The 12,612-nt window shown below is 41.6% G+C and overlaps 1 protein-coding gene across 4 annotated transcripts in view; it reads right to left on the reverse strand.

The window, feature by feature from the left end:
• Nucleotides 1-4,277: 4,277 nt before the first annotated feature.
• Nucleotides 4,278-12,612, reverse strand: part of LOC102012708 — a 94,471-nt gene continuing 86,136 nt past the window's right edge. For 2 of the 4 annotated variants that reach the window (XR_001235813.1, XR_262508.2), the window contains exons 5-6: nt 8,670-8,801; nt 4,278-5,744 (exon numbers count right to left, since the gene is read on the reverse strand). Coding sequence is in view for 2 of the 4 variants with exons in the window: in XM_005393397.2 (XP_005393454.1) it covers nt 5,115-5,744; nt 5,830-6,288 (1,089 nt within the window). In the remaining 2 variants the exon portion in view is untranslated. Of the gene's footprint in view, nt 5,745-5,829; nt 7,001-8,669; nt 8,802-12,612 lie in introns of those variants that run through there. The other 2 variants (XM_005393397.2, XM_005393396.2) reach the window with 2 other exon arrangements.

The raw sequence follows: 12,612 nt of genomic DNA on the forward strand, positions 1-12,612 counted from the left end.
TGTTTTGCTTTTTATTTATACTTTGGGTTTAGCATACAAGAGAAACTATCCAATATTTAAGCTTGTGTGCCTAATTTACTGCACTTAACATTATAATTTCAAGGTGCTTCCATTTTCTTACAAATGACTCAAGTGTATCTGTATGGCAGAGTGGTATTCCACTGTGTGTAAATATCACATTTTCTTCATCTCTTCCTGTACTGCTGGACACATAGGCTTCTTCCAAAAATTACATATTACAAATTGTGGTGCTCTAAGCATGCATATGCAAGTATCACGCAATATGATGTCTTTTACTCTTTTGGGAAGATACCTAGAAGGGGATTGGCTGGGTCAAATGGAATTTCTAGGTGCCTTTTTTTGTTGTTGTTAGAGGAATCTCCATACTGATTTCCACAGTGGTTGAACTAGTTTACATTCCCACCAACATGTAGAAGGGTTGCTTTTTTTTCTCCAGGTCCCACTAGCATTTGTTATGATTTGATTTCTTGTGAGTTCCAATTTTAAAGACACAAAAATGGTTTGAGAATGTCGTTCATTTGCCTAGTATGCACTAAGTCCTGGGTTCAATCCCCAGCACTGAAAAAAAAAAAAAAATCAGGGGTGGAGAAATTGCAATCTCCTGGATGGTAGCAGATGTAAAATCTAGTTTCTCAGTTGTATCTCATAGCCTTCCAATGGTAAACTTGTTGTTTGAGTGAGTTCTATGAAGTCCAATAACTGATTAGCCAGCTGTTTGTGGTACAGATCACTACAGCAAGGTAGGAGGAAGAGTGCAAAGCCATATGCTTCCAAACTGGTACCACCTCTGCAGGTCCTCAGTGAAAAGGAGGGGAGTGAGCAAACTAACTTCAGGGATCCTGGCAGTAGCTCAGCGCCCCGAGTTCCCCATCTGTGCACCCCTTGCCTATCCCCAAGCCTGGTCCCTGTGCCTCAACATCTCTGAAGTTCCGTTAAAGGGACAAATTGAGAATGGAGTCTTCACAGTTTAGAGGAAGGCTATCAAGAACAGATGATTTACTTCTCCCCAACCCTTCCACAACACCTGACATAGGTTTAGGACTCTAGTGGACAGGTCCTTTGGTTCCTGAGGCCCCTTCAGGCAACTGTACAATGTTAAGTAAGTGACTGCTCCTCTCAGGCCCTGTTGTGGTTTGGGTCTAGATGTCCCTCCAAAGCCTCAGGCAGTTTTACATAGGGCTTTTTCAGAGGTAGATGATTCTAGAGTGTGTGACTGATTCATGGTGCAATTCTGGGATTAATGGTGGATGATCAGTCCACTGATTGGATTGGCACTGCCCTCAGCCTGGTAGGCTGGATACAATATAGGGGGCAGAAAGAAGCTTGTTTCCTTCTTCTCTTGGTGCTTTTGCTATCCTCCTGCCACCATGAACTGTTGCTCCCTGCCAAGCCACTTTGCCTCAGAGCCAGCTGATAGACTAAAACCTCTACCAACTGTGAGCTAAATAAATCTTTCCTGCTTTAACGTTGGGTATCGGGTATTTTGTCTCAGCAATGAGAGAAAAGTAACTAAGACAGGCCCTCAGTTTACTTCCTACTCACAAATCTACAAAGCTGAAGTCCACAACTAATGGAAGACCTGGTTTCCTTTTGTCCTGAGAGCCCACAAATCACAGGGTTCCTTCATCACTTTAGCCCACATTGGCCTTTTGTTTCCTTTTACTTCTGACGTATTTGTTTTCTATATCATTTATTTGGTTTAAATACTGTTGTCCTTTTCTTTTTATTTACATTTTTTAAAAAAGAGGGATCATTCACTCTGGAAAGAACCCCTCTAACTTCCTTGAAAAGCTGAAGAGTCTCACTTGAAGTTGCAGAGCTGGGCAGTGCAAGAGTGTGACTGTCAGCCCTCCCCAGATTCTGCCCTCCTGAGATACCAGAAGACATCAGGCCATCACAGCCTCCTTTGCAGGTTCGTAGTGACTTGCTTTTAATAATGATTCCAGGACACCTTAACAACAAATTAATTAGCACTGGAGTCTGCCTTTCAGACAACTGTGACAGAAAGAAACTGTCTCTTGGCCATCCATCATAGCCAGGACAGAATTTTGGCTGTAAAAACTCTAGCAGTCAACTACCAATCTTTAGGACCTGCTTGCACTCAATCTCTTACTGCATATGTGATGGTGGTTCTGTAAGATAGCAACAATGCTCAAGACAAGAAAGACATATCACACAGGCTTAAAATTTTCCTACTACCTGGTGTTCTGATGAATTTTCTCCCCAGACAGGAAGTCAGGAGAACTACTTCTCCCCTCAGCTTTAACCTCAGGAACTTGCCTTGACACCCCTACACAGAACACAGACCTATATGTGAGTACACATATGCCTAGCACTATGGCTTCAATGGTTTGTCCCCACCGTAGTTTATATTGGCACTTCATGCCCAGTGCAGTATTGTTAGGAGGTGTGGCTCTTGGGAGTGACTGAGTCATGAGGCTTCACCTACACACCTGGGAGCAGAGGCCCTTATATAAGGACTTGATGGAGTTTGTGTCTTTTGCCCTTTTGCTGGCTGCGTCATAAGGATACAGAGTTCATCTCCCCTGAAGGATATGGCATTCAAGGCACCTTCTTGGAAGCACAGGCAAGACCCTCACCAGACAACCAGAACTATGGATGCCCTCATCTATTCTGCCAGCTCTCAGAACTGTAAGAGACCAAGTTCTCTTCTGTATGTATTACTCAGTCTCAGGTATTATGTTTTAGCAGCACAAATAGACTATGACCTAGATGTAAGAAAACACACACACAGAAATGATTCCTTGTAAGTAGATCCAAAAAAGATTTGGGACAATTTAATACACTATATAAATTTTTAAGGACATGGATGAAATATTCAAATGTCTACTCATAGTATTTAATTTGTTAACTGAATTATACATGATATTTATAATCATATTATACAAAATAATGCTTAATCTGGAATGTTTCCCAACATCATATTTCAGAATGGTTTTGTTCGTACTCCTCATATATTTTCCAACTTCATTGTCTCCCTTATCACAATGGCAAATTTTTTATCTTTTACTGAATTGTCCAAAGCACTCTTCAGTAATTTGGAACACAGCCATTTTTGAAATCACATTTGATAATGTTTCTGAAAACTTTCTTCCAAACCATAAACTTTTTCAATAGTAAGAGTTTCTACTTATCCTGTAAGTTGACGAAACAATCATTTTTCCATTTTCCTTTTTGTTTTTTTAAGAGTTTGCAACATCAGAATTTGAAATTTTGAGGGGCTACTCTCCAGAATAATCACTAAGTCTGTGTCAAATTTCTATTTCTCTTTCTAAAAACTCATTTCTATTATCTGCTTTCTAGAAAAATGTAAAACTAGCAGTAATTGGATAATTTCAGAGTACTGAATCTTCATTATACAGTGTTTTGTGATTTTTGTTTATTAAAAAAGAACTTGAAATGACCTAGATTATGAGAAACTTTGTGAGAACTGCAATACTACCTATGTTTATAGCCATGTATATTTTTAAATCTATATCTCCCTTCTTTTGAGAAATAACTTGGAAGGAAAAGAACTTGCCTTATAGGTAAGAAGGTCCTAGTTTACCCGTGTTCTGAAACAAGGGTTAATGTAGCTTCCTGTTATTCTCAGAGGTGTCTCAGTTTGAACAATATATAGTCACCCACTTATAGCGAGGGGAATACTACCTATGGTAATTCCACAGCTTTCTCAAGGCAATCAACATATTGGCCTTTTAGCAAATTTCCTGTTAGACTAATATCAACATGATAGCCTGTCTTAGTTCCTTTCTGGCCGCCGGGACACAATACCCGACAAGCACAATTTAAGGAAGGAGAAGTTTATTTTGGCCCACAGTTTGTAGAGATTTCAATCCATAGTCCACTGGCTCCAAGGTAAGGTAGTTTGGCAGAGGGGAGTGGCAGAAAAAACAGCGCATAGCCCGGCGGTGGGAAGCAGAGAAAGAGCGCGATCGAACACGGAAGTGACCCGCCTCCCCCCAACATCACGTTTAGCCAAAGCTCATCAGCGGACTGATGCATTGATGAGGATCACACCCGCGAAGCCCCACCCACGAGCACGTGAGCCTTTAGGGAGAGACGTCGTCCAGAAATAAACCACAACGCAGCCAGACAGAGCTCAAAGGCACGGTAGTTGGAAATTAAAGCAGTGCAGCTAATTAGCTAAAGTGATGCTAAATGTCTAAGATTCAGAAAATTTAACTACCAGTCAACACAGCATCTGCTTCAAAGGAAATATTATTTTTAAGGAAATCCTTAATCCTTTTAATAACATGAGAAACTCAATGAGTTGAGCTTGATCTGAGAACAGTGCATTCAGTTTTATTATTAGCTTCAATTAAATGTTTAAATATGTCCTTATCATAAAATTGGTAAATTGTCCTTATCATTTATTGTTCAACTGAACTTCAGACCTTCGGTGACCTCCCATTTCCGGCAGCTCTCGTTTCCCACAGCTCTGTGTGCAGCGCTGAGCCGAAGGAGAGGTGTTGACGCTTCAGCAGGGAGCGCCTCCAGGCTGAGGTTCGGTCACAAGGCCAAGCCCTAGGGAGCCTCTAGTCTTCCCTGCTTTCCTGCGCGATGGTGAGCATTACCCAGGGCCCCAGGACACAGTGGGCTCAGCCGTGCAAGCCCGCTCCCACTCCTCAGATAGTCATTCTGAGCGCCAACCTCGCTCCTCATGGGCCAGAATCCTCAGTCTTCCAACACGAAGTCCACCATGCGAGGTTAAAGGAAGCAAACAAAAACATCAACAAGCTGCTTCTGAAACCCTCCAGTTTCTCTGCTCCTGGCTCTGAGAGCTGACTGTGCTGTATAAGTTAATGAGTCCACATCAGTGAGACAGACCCCAAAGATAAGGCATTTATCATGCTCAGTGTGCGATATGGTTTTAATTTAGAGGTTCATTAGGCAGCTGGCCTCCACCTGACCTGCTGCACTGGGCGTTAAACAGGGCCCAGCAACTGCAGAGCAGCGGGCGAGGTGTGAGCTCTCTGTGTGTCCAGCTATGGGCAGCCGATCTCCCTCGAGCCCTGCTTATTGCAATGGAAAGTCGGTGTTACCAAGGAGACTACCTGTGAGGATCCCAGGGGTCACCGTGCCAGTGTCTCCTCCAGCCACGGAGCAGCACCAGAGAAGGCTCCACGGGTCGTGGGCGTAGGCATGACATGCTGCTGCCTATGAATGCACCCGAATTCCCCAGCAGTGAGCTGACCCAGGCAGAGAACAAGCAAAGGACAGCCCTCCCTCAAAACTACAGGTCTTTGAGGGCCTTGCCATGTGCAATACTGTCCTCTTCTATCCTTTTCTTTCTTTCTTTTTTTTCTTTTTTCTTTCTGGGACAGGGTCTCGCTGTGCGGTTCGCGGTTCAGGCTGGCCTCGAGCTCACTTTGCAGCTCCCTCTTCTCTACTTGAGAACTAAAGAGGCCTGTTTCTAGAAAAGCAGCCGGAGCACCGATGGATACATAGCCCCCAATGCCCCTACGTGAAGATGAGAAAGAGGAAAACAGGAACACCTCAGGAATCGCTCCTACACTCCAGATTTCGAAGAGACAAGGCCCCCTCACTTCTCTTGTCATTCTTCTTGACGAGAGCTTTTCCCTTCCCACCGTCTCCTCTCCTGACAAAGAGCACAATGGGAGAAACACTGGGAAATGAGAGGAAGGTGCTGCCGCCTCCCACGGTGTCCTCTTGCCTTCCAGGGTTTTTTCTTCCAGTAGAAGCTGAAAGAAACAAGAGGGTAGGATGTGCCCTTGAAACACACGGATGCAGCTTCTCTCCCTCCTAAGCACACTGTCCCCGATTCACCTGAGTCCAGGAATTCCTTGGTGTGAGGCTCTGGCCAGGGTTGCTCTCCGGGCTGTTGAACAGATGTGGCCAAAAGCATGCTAAGAACTCAACAACCTTGTCACCTGCGCTCTCTGTTGGCCTGAAGCTTTCCCGCCCATCCCTGAGGGTGCCCTCAGCCTCCGAACTCGCCCCAGCTGGCTGCTCCACCCTTGAGGTTGCGGTCGCAGCGACCTGCCCATTGCTAAGCCTGCCCGAGGCGCAAGGCTGTGCGGTCTGGTTTGCCTTGTGCTGCGGTGAGTCCTCCACCCCGACCCTCCTCCGCCTCCTGCTCCACCCATTCCGTTTCTCTCCCTTGCTGCCGTCCCAGGGGCAGCCAGGGTCAAGTCTGTAGATCGCCTGGACTTGCTGGGAAGAAAACCTCCCTTCTGAACCAGCCGGACCTGCTGTCAAGTTTGGTCCACATCCTCCCTGTGCCATTATGTTTATCCAGAGTTTCTGGTCCCTCTCTTTTTCATTTTAGAGTCCTGACAGCAGACCAAATAAAAAGGAAATTTTACCAGGTGCTGTGGCTTTATCTTTTGATGACCAAAACTGCACCTTCTGGTTCTTCAAAAAGTCAATTTTTGGAATGATTTTAAGACACTTTCTTTGAGTGACATTTTTCATTTTGCCAAGTTACCAGCCTTTTCTGAAACAGATACTTATCTTTTTTATGGGGAACTAATATGAAAATCTCATGAAATTCCTCCACGCAGAATATGTCAGTATTGGATTGAAATGTGAGTTTGAAATCTCTCCTGTTAAATCATTTTTATTTGCATCCTTTTTCAAATTAAGGCACAATTTTAAAACTAATGACGTAGTTAATATTGAGAGTAAACGAAATGGATAACGCACAGAACGCTTCAAATTGATGCAAAAGATCGCCACCTTGTGACGAACATGAAAACTGTCATTTAGACATTTGCTATTTTTCCCGAGTTTGCATCCTTCCTCCTCGTGAAATGACTTCTAATATTATCTTTTCCCATGCAGTTCCCATGACAATGCTGTTCTTCCACAGGCCAATTTGTGGTTATTTCCTGGAAGTTTGAGGGAGAGGGGATATTCCAAGTTGTTTCAGTGGTTTAATTGAAAGAAGATTCTTTGATCCTTAAAAGAAATTTTAGAAGAGGGGCTGGGGATTTAGCTCAGCAGCACAGTGCTTGCCTGGCAAGCGCAAGGTCATGAGTTCAATTCCCGGTACCACAAAAAAGAAAAAAGAAATTTTAGAAGAAAGAATTTCTCAGGAGCTCAGGTCTTTGGTTTACTCATACCCTTTCTCTTATCCCTATGCATTTTTTTTTTAAAGTGCTCCAAAGAATGCCTATATCAGCATTTCCAAGGCAGATATTGCTATTGTAGGTGTCTGAGCTCCCCCAAAGAGCTAAGAATTGGAGTACCTGAGGGTGGGGCCTGGGATTTCCATGTGTAATGAGTTTCTCAGGAGATTTATTATACACACCACAGTTCTTACAATGCTGCATTTTCAGCTACCAGAGGAAGAAATTAGAGTCATAGCACATTAAATGGGTTTGGCCCTAAGCATTCTTCCCCAGGCCCGGGGAAGTGAAGACATCCAGAGCTGGGAAAGTGATTCTCAAAAGCCCCTGCCAACTGAGTTTGTTTTTTGATCAAGGAAGACTCCATAAAAGACCCCAGAACCTGTCAACTTTGGCCAAACCCTCTACACAAGAAGCCACCTTCTACAGTGACCTTGGGACAGGGCGCCTTCCTCTGGCCTGCACTGGAAGCAGCAAAAGACCCTTAGAGAGGGAAAAGACTCCCAGAGCCCCACCCCTTGGCGAGGCAGGAGACCTGTTCGGCTCCCACCTGCTGTGCGCAGGTCACTGACTTCGTCGTTCTTACTGTAAATGGGAGCAACTGGGTAACTTAGCTTCTTCCTAACTCTAACACTACACGATCGCCTCATTTTGAGCTTTCAAAGAGAGAAGAGGCTCTTTGTGAGACTGATCTTGAGAATCCCATATTCCAAACATAGGATTAAGTCTGCTATTCGCTGTCATTACAAAGTGTCACAATGAGAGTTGACAACTTTGGCAAAGTCAGCAGCTGTCTGGCAGTAAAACAGCACTGGGCTGAGAGCCTCCACATTCCTGTCTTTAACAACCTCACGACCTCATCGTGAAGCCTTCGCCCCTTCACCCAACTCCACTCTTCTCCAAAGACTTCAGTGGGCCCATCGCACACCCCTACCCAGACCATGCTTCGAGTCTCTGGACGCTCTTCCTTCTTGGGCACCCATTGTGAGGGGTGCTGGGCTACCAACCAGAGAATGTCTAAATGGAGACTTTACCCCACCACCCTTCCTGCTCTCTCAAGGACACTGCCGCTAGGTGCCCCTCCTTCCTGATTCCAGCATTCCCAGTGCTCAGTTCTGAATGCACGGCGTTATACTCATCTGTCTGTATCCTGGAGCCCGAGATACACCTGCGTCTGCAGCAGAAAAGATATTTGACTCATGCTTTCTTGACTGAGTGACACAAGGAATGAAAAGTGAGTGCGTGGCTAGATTAAAGAATGGAGGAGGTAGGACGACTATTATAGAGAGCTCCACGAACTCCATATCGTTTTTTGCACAATTCTGGAGGAGGAGAGAGCAGGTGAGTGTAATGCTTACAGGCTGGGCATCCTTCATCCACCATGGTCGCGGTTGAGTGGCTCACATTTTGTTGTTTTTCTGATTTTGGAATATTTGCATACACAGAATGAGATATTTTGGGAATAAGATCCAATCCTAAACACAAAATTAACTTACGTTTCTTGTAAACATAACCTGAACGTGCTTAATACAATACCTTTAGTGCACCTGTGTTTGGGCTGCAACTAGTCACACAAAGTCAGGGCGGAATTCTTCCCTCACGCACCTGTCAGTGCTCAGAAACTGTTGGGTTTCCGATTCTCAGATTAAGGGTGCTCATCGTGTATCACTGTAAAATCAATTAAGTAGGCTCAAGCCAATATATTTTAAACAGATAAGAGAATAATACAGTGGAGTAACAACAACAGTAATACAATAAAATAATAATGGCAATACAATAGAACAAGTTAGAAGTTATGTCTGTTAGTAAGGTGGAACTTTTTATATACATATAAGATATAATTGTGATGCAAATTACACATCTTTAATACATACACGTGGTGGCTAAATTATTTAGAAACCACTCATCTAAGAAAAGTCATCCCTAAATGCTGCATTATCTCCACTTTTAAAAATAGCTTGAAAACCTTAACATGATTTTCATTTGTTGACATGTAGGGCCCAATCTGTCAGTAAACGTTATGGATTTTAAATTCCAAAGTCAAATTTTAATCAATCTATCTATTTCTCTGTGGGAAGTCATAGTGGATGGTGGAATACCAAAATTAAAGTCCCCAAACAAAGAAAATAATGGCTAATCTTATGAACTTGAATCCAGCAGCAGAGGATATACTCCGTTTTCTGCCGTAGTTTGGTCTCTTTCCACTCCACAGAGAGCCAAGGGTCAGGCTGCCCTGGTCTGGCCATGGCGTGGCCTCACTCTTGTTTGCTGACCCCACGCAGATCGTAATTCTTCCTTGGTCACCAGAGCCTTCTGGATCATCTCTAATGCCAAATTTTGTTAGATCCACAGTCAACACCAATCCACATATGTGCTCAGATGGCTTCTGCATATAAACTTTACATTTACATATAAAAGTAAAGAAAATTCTTTTTCATTTTAAAGAGAGAAAGATAAAAAAAGAAATAGAAATAAAATACAGAGTTTCAAAATAGGATAACAAGAAATTAACAATGGTTAATGTATTGCATATTGTTCTCCTCAAAGTAGTTACTCATATTACAGAATGTAGGCATGGAAAATTAATCAACCAACATAAGCACAAACCAAACTTTTCAATGGACTAAGAAAAATTAGTAGTATAATTATGTTAACTCTCTTGTGTGTACACATATATATTATTTTTTTTCCCCTTCCTTCTTTTCTCTTTTCCCCACCCCAGCTGTTCTTTCGTTTTGAGCAGTTTCTTTCCCTTTCTCAATAACGGCAGATTTTGTATCTTACTTACTCTTTTAATTGCTTACACTAAAGAGAGAAGACAATGTTTACACATGCAAGTTTGATTTATTTCACTTATGAGTATGGTCTCTAATTGCATCCATTTTCTTATAAAAGCCTCAAGTTTATTCTTCTGTATAACTGGATAATACTCCATTGTATAAAAATACCACATCTTTTTTATCCATTCCTTGGTTGATGGGCATTTGAGTTGTTTCCAAGATTTAGCTAATACAAATTGTGCTGCTATAAACATGGGTGCACATTATCATTGTGATATGATGTTTTTAATTCTTCTGGGAAAATACTTAAAGGGGAATAGCTGGGTAAATGGGACCTCTTGTCCTAGTTTTTTGAGGAATCTCCACACTGATTTCCACAATGGTTATACCAGTCTACATTTCCACCAACAGTGGAGAAGGGTTCTTTTTCCCCACAGCCCCACCAGCATTTTTTATTGGTTGATTTCTTTATGATAGCCATTCTTTCTGGGATGGTATGGAACTTCAGTATTTTAATTTGCATTTCTGAGATGACCAATGATGTTGAAAATTTTTCCATATATGTATTTGCCATTTGTATTTCTTCAGGGGAGAAGTATATATGCATCTCTGATGCTCACTTTTGGATTGGGTCTTAGGCTTTGGGGAGCCTGATTTTTTTCAGTTCTTTTTATGTTCTAGATTGAAGTCGTTTGTCTGAGGAACAGTTGCCTAAATTTTTTCCCATTCTATGGATTTTCTTTTCACTCTGTTAGTGATTTCTTTTGATGTGCAGAAACTTTTCAATGAGATGAGATCCCAGTTGTTGATTCTTTGAAGTACTCCCATGCAGTTTGGGTTTTGTTCAAGAACTCTCTGCCTATCCCTAAGTCTTCAAGATTTCTACTTACTTTCTCTTCTAGTAGATTTAGTGTTTCTGTTTTAATATGTAGATCTTGGATCCATTTTGATGTTAGTTTAGTGCATGGTGATACACATGGGTCTAGTTTTAGTCTTCATCATGTGGAGAGCCACTTTTTTCAGCACCATTTATTAAAGAGGCTATCTTTCTTCCAATGAACATATTTGGCCTCTTTGTCAAAGATAAGGTGCCTGAGTATGTTTGTAGTTATGTCTGCATTTTCTAATCTGTTCCATTGGCCCTCAGGTCTGTTTTTATTTTTTTTTTATTTTTTTATGTTTTGCCAGTACTATGCTGATTTTATTGGAGTAGTTTGGTAGTATAATTTCAAATCAGGGATTGTGATGCCTCTTGTCTTTCCTTTGTTGCCCAGGATTGTCTTTGCTATTCTAGGTCTCTTCTGTTTCCAAATGAATTTTAGGAATGTGTTCTCTAGTTCTCTGAGGTATGCTAATGGTATTTTGATCAGGATCACGTTACATCTGTATAGCAGTTTGGGGAGTGTGGCCATTTTCACAATTTTGGTTCTTCCTATTCATGAGCAAGGAATATCTTTCCGCTTTCTGAAATCCTCTTCCATCTCTTTTTTCAGAGTGCTGTAATTTTCAATGTACAGGGCTTTTATTTCCTTTGCTAGATTAATTCCTAAGTATCTTTTTTTTTTTTTTTTTTTTTGGATGCTATTGTGAAGGGTATGGTTTCCGTAATTTCTTTTTCAGTGAGGTTGCTGTTTGTGTACAGGAATGCGATTGATTTTTGAGTGATGACTTTGTATTCAGCTATGCTACGAATTTGTTTATTAAATCTAGCAGCTTCTTAGTGGAGTTTTTGGGGTCTTCTTTGTAGAATATCATGTCATGGGATAATAAAGATAAGTTAATTTCTTCCTTTCCTATTCTTATTCCTTTTATCTCTCTCTCTCTCTCTTGTCTAATTGCTCTAGCTAATATTTCCAGAACTATGCTGAATAGAAGTGGAGATAGTGAACATCCTTGTCTTGGTCTTGAGTTTATAGTGAAAGCTTTCAGTTTTTGGTCATTTAGTATGATGTTGGCTGTTAGTTTGTCATAGATGGTTTTTATCAGATTAAGGTAAACACCATCTATTCCTATTTCTGTAGAATTTTTATCATGAATGGGTGCTGGACTTTATAAAAAGCTTTTCACCATCTTGAGATGATCATGTGATATTTTGCCTTTAGCTCTGTGGATATGGTGTATTATGTTTATTGATTGGCATATGTTGAACCATCCCTGCATTCTTGGGATGAATCCCAGTTGATCACGATGTATAATCTTCTTGATGATTTGCTGCATTCAGTTTGCTAGTATTTTATTGAGGATTTTTGCATCTATCTTCTCTAGGGAGCTTGGCCTATAGTTCTCTTTTTTTGGTTGGGTCTTTCTCTGGTTTGGGTATCAAAGTAATACTTGCCTCCAGGAATAAGTTAGGGTGAGGTTCCATTGTATAATGGTTAGCACCCCAGACTCTGAATAAGGGAGAATTGCTCCCCTTTCAATTTCATTAAAGAGTTTGAAGAGTATTGGCATTAAATCCTTTCTAAATTTCTTGTAGAACTCAGCCATGTATCCATCAGGACCTGGGCTTTTCTTTGTTGTAAGTTTTTTATTACATTTTCTATTTCATTAATTAACATTGAGTTACACAGAATTTTTATATCTTTTTGATTCAGCTTCATACTTCATACGTTTCTAGGAATCTGTCCATTTCTTCTGTGTTTTCTGACCTCTGTGAGTAAAGATTTTCAAAGTAGGTATTGATGATCTTCTGATTTTCC

The sequence above is a fragment of the Chinchilla lanigera genome, unplaced genomic scaffold (assembly GCF_000276665.1).
Source record: "Chinchilla lanigera isolate Chin_1 unplaced genomic scaffold, ChiLan1.0 scaffold00048, whole genome shotgun sequence".
NCBI classification, from domain to species: domain Eukaryota; kingdom Metazoa; phylum Chordata; class Mammalia; order Rodentia; family Chinchillidae; genus Chinchilla; species Chinchilla lanigera.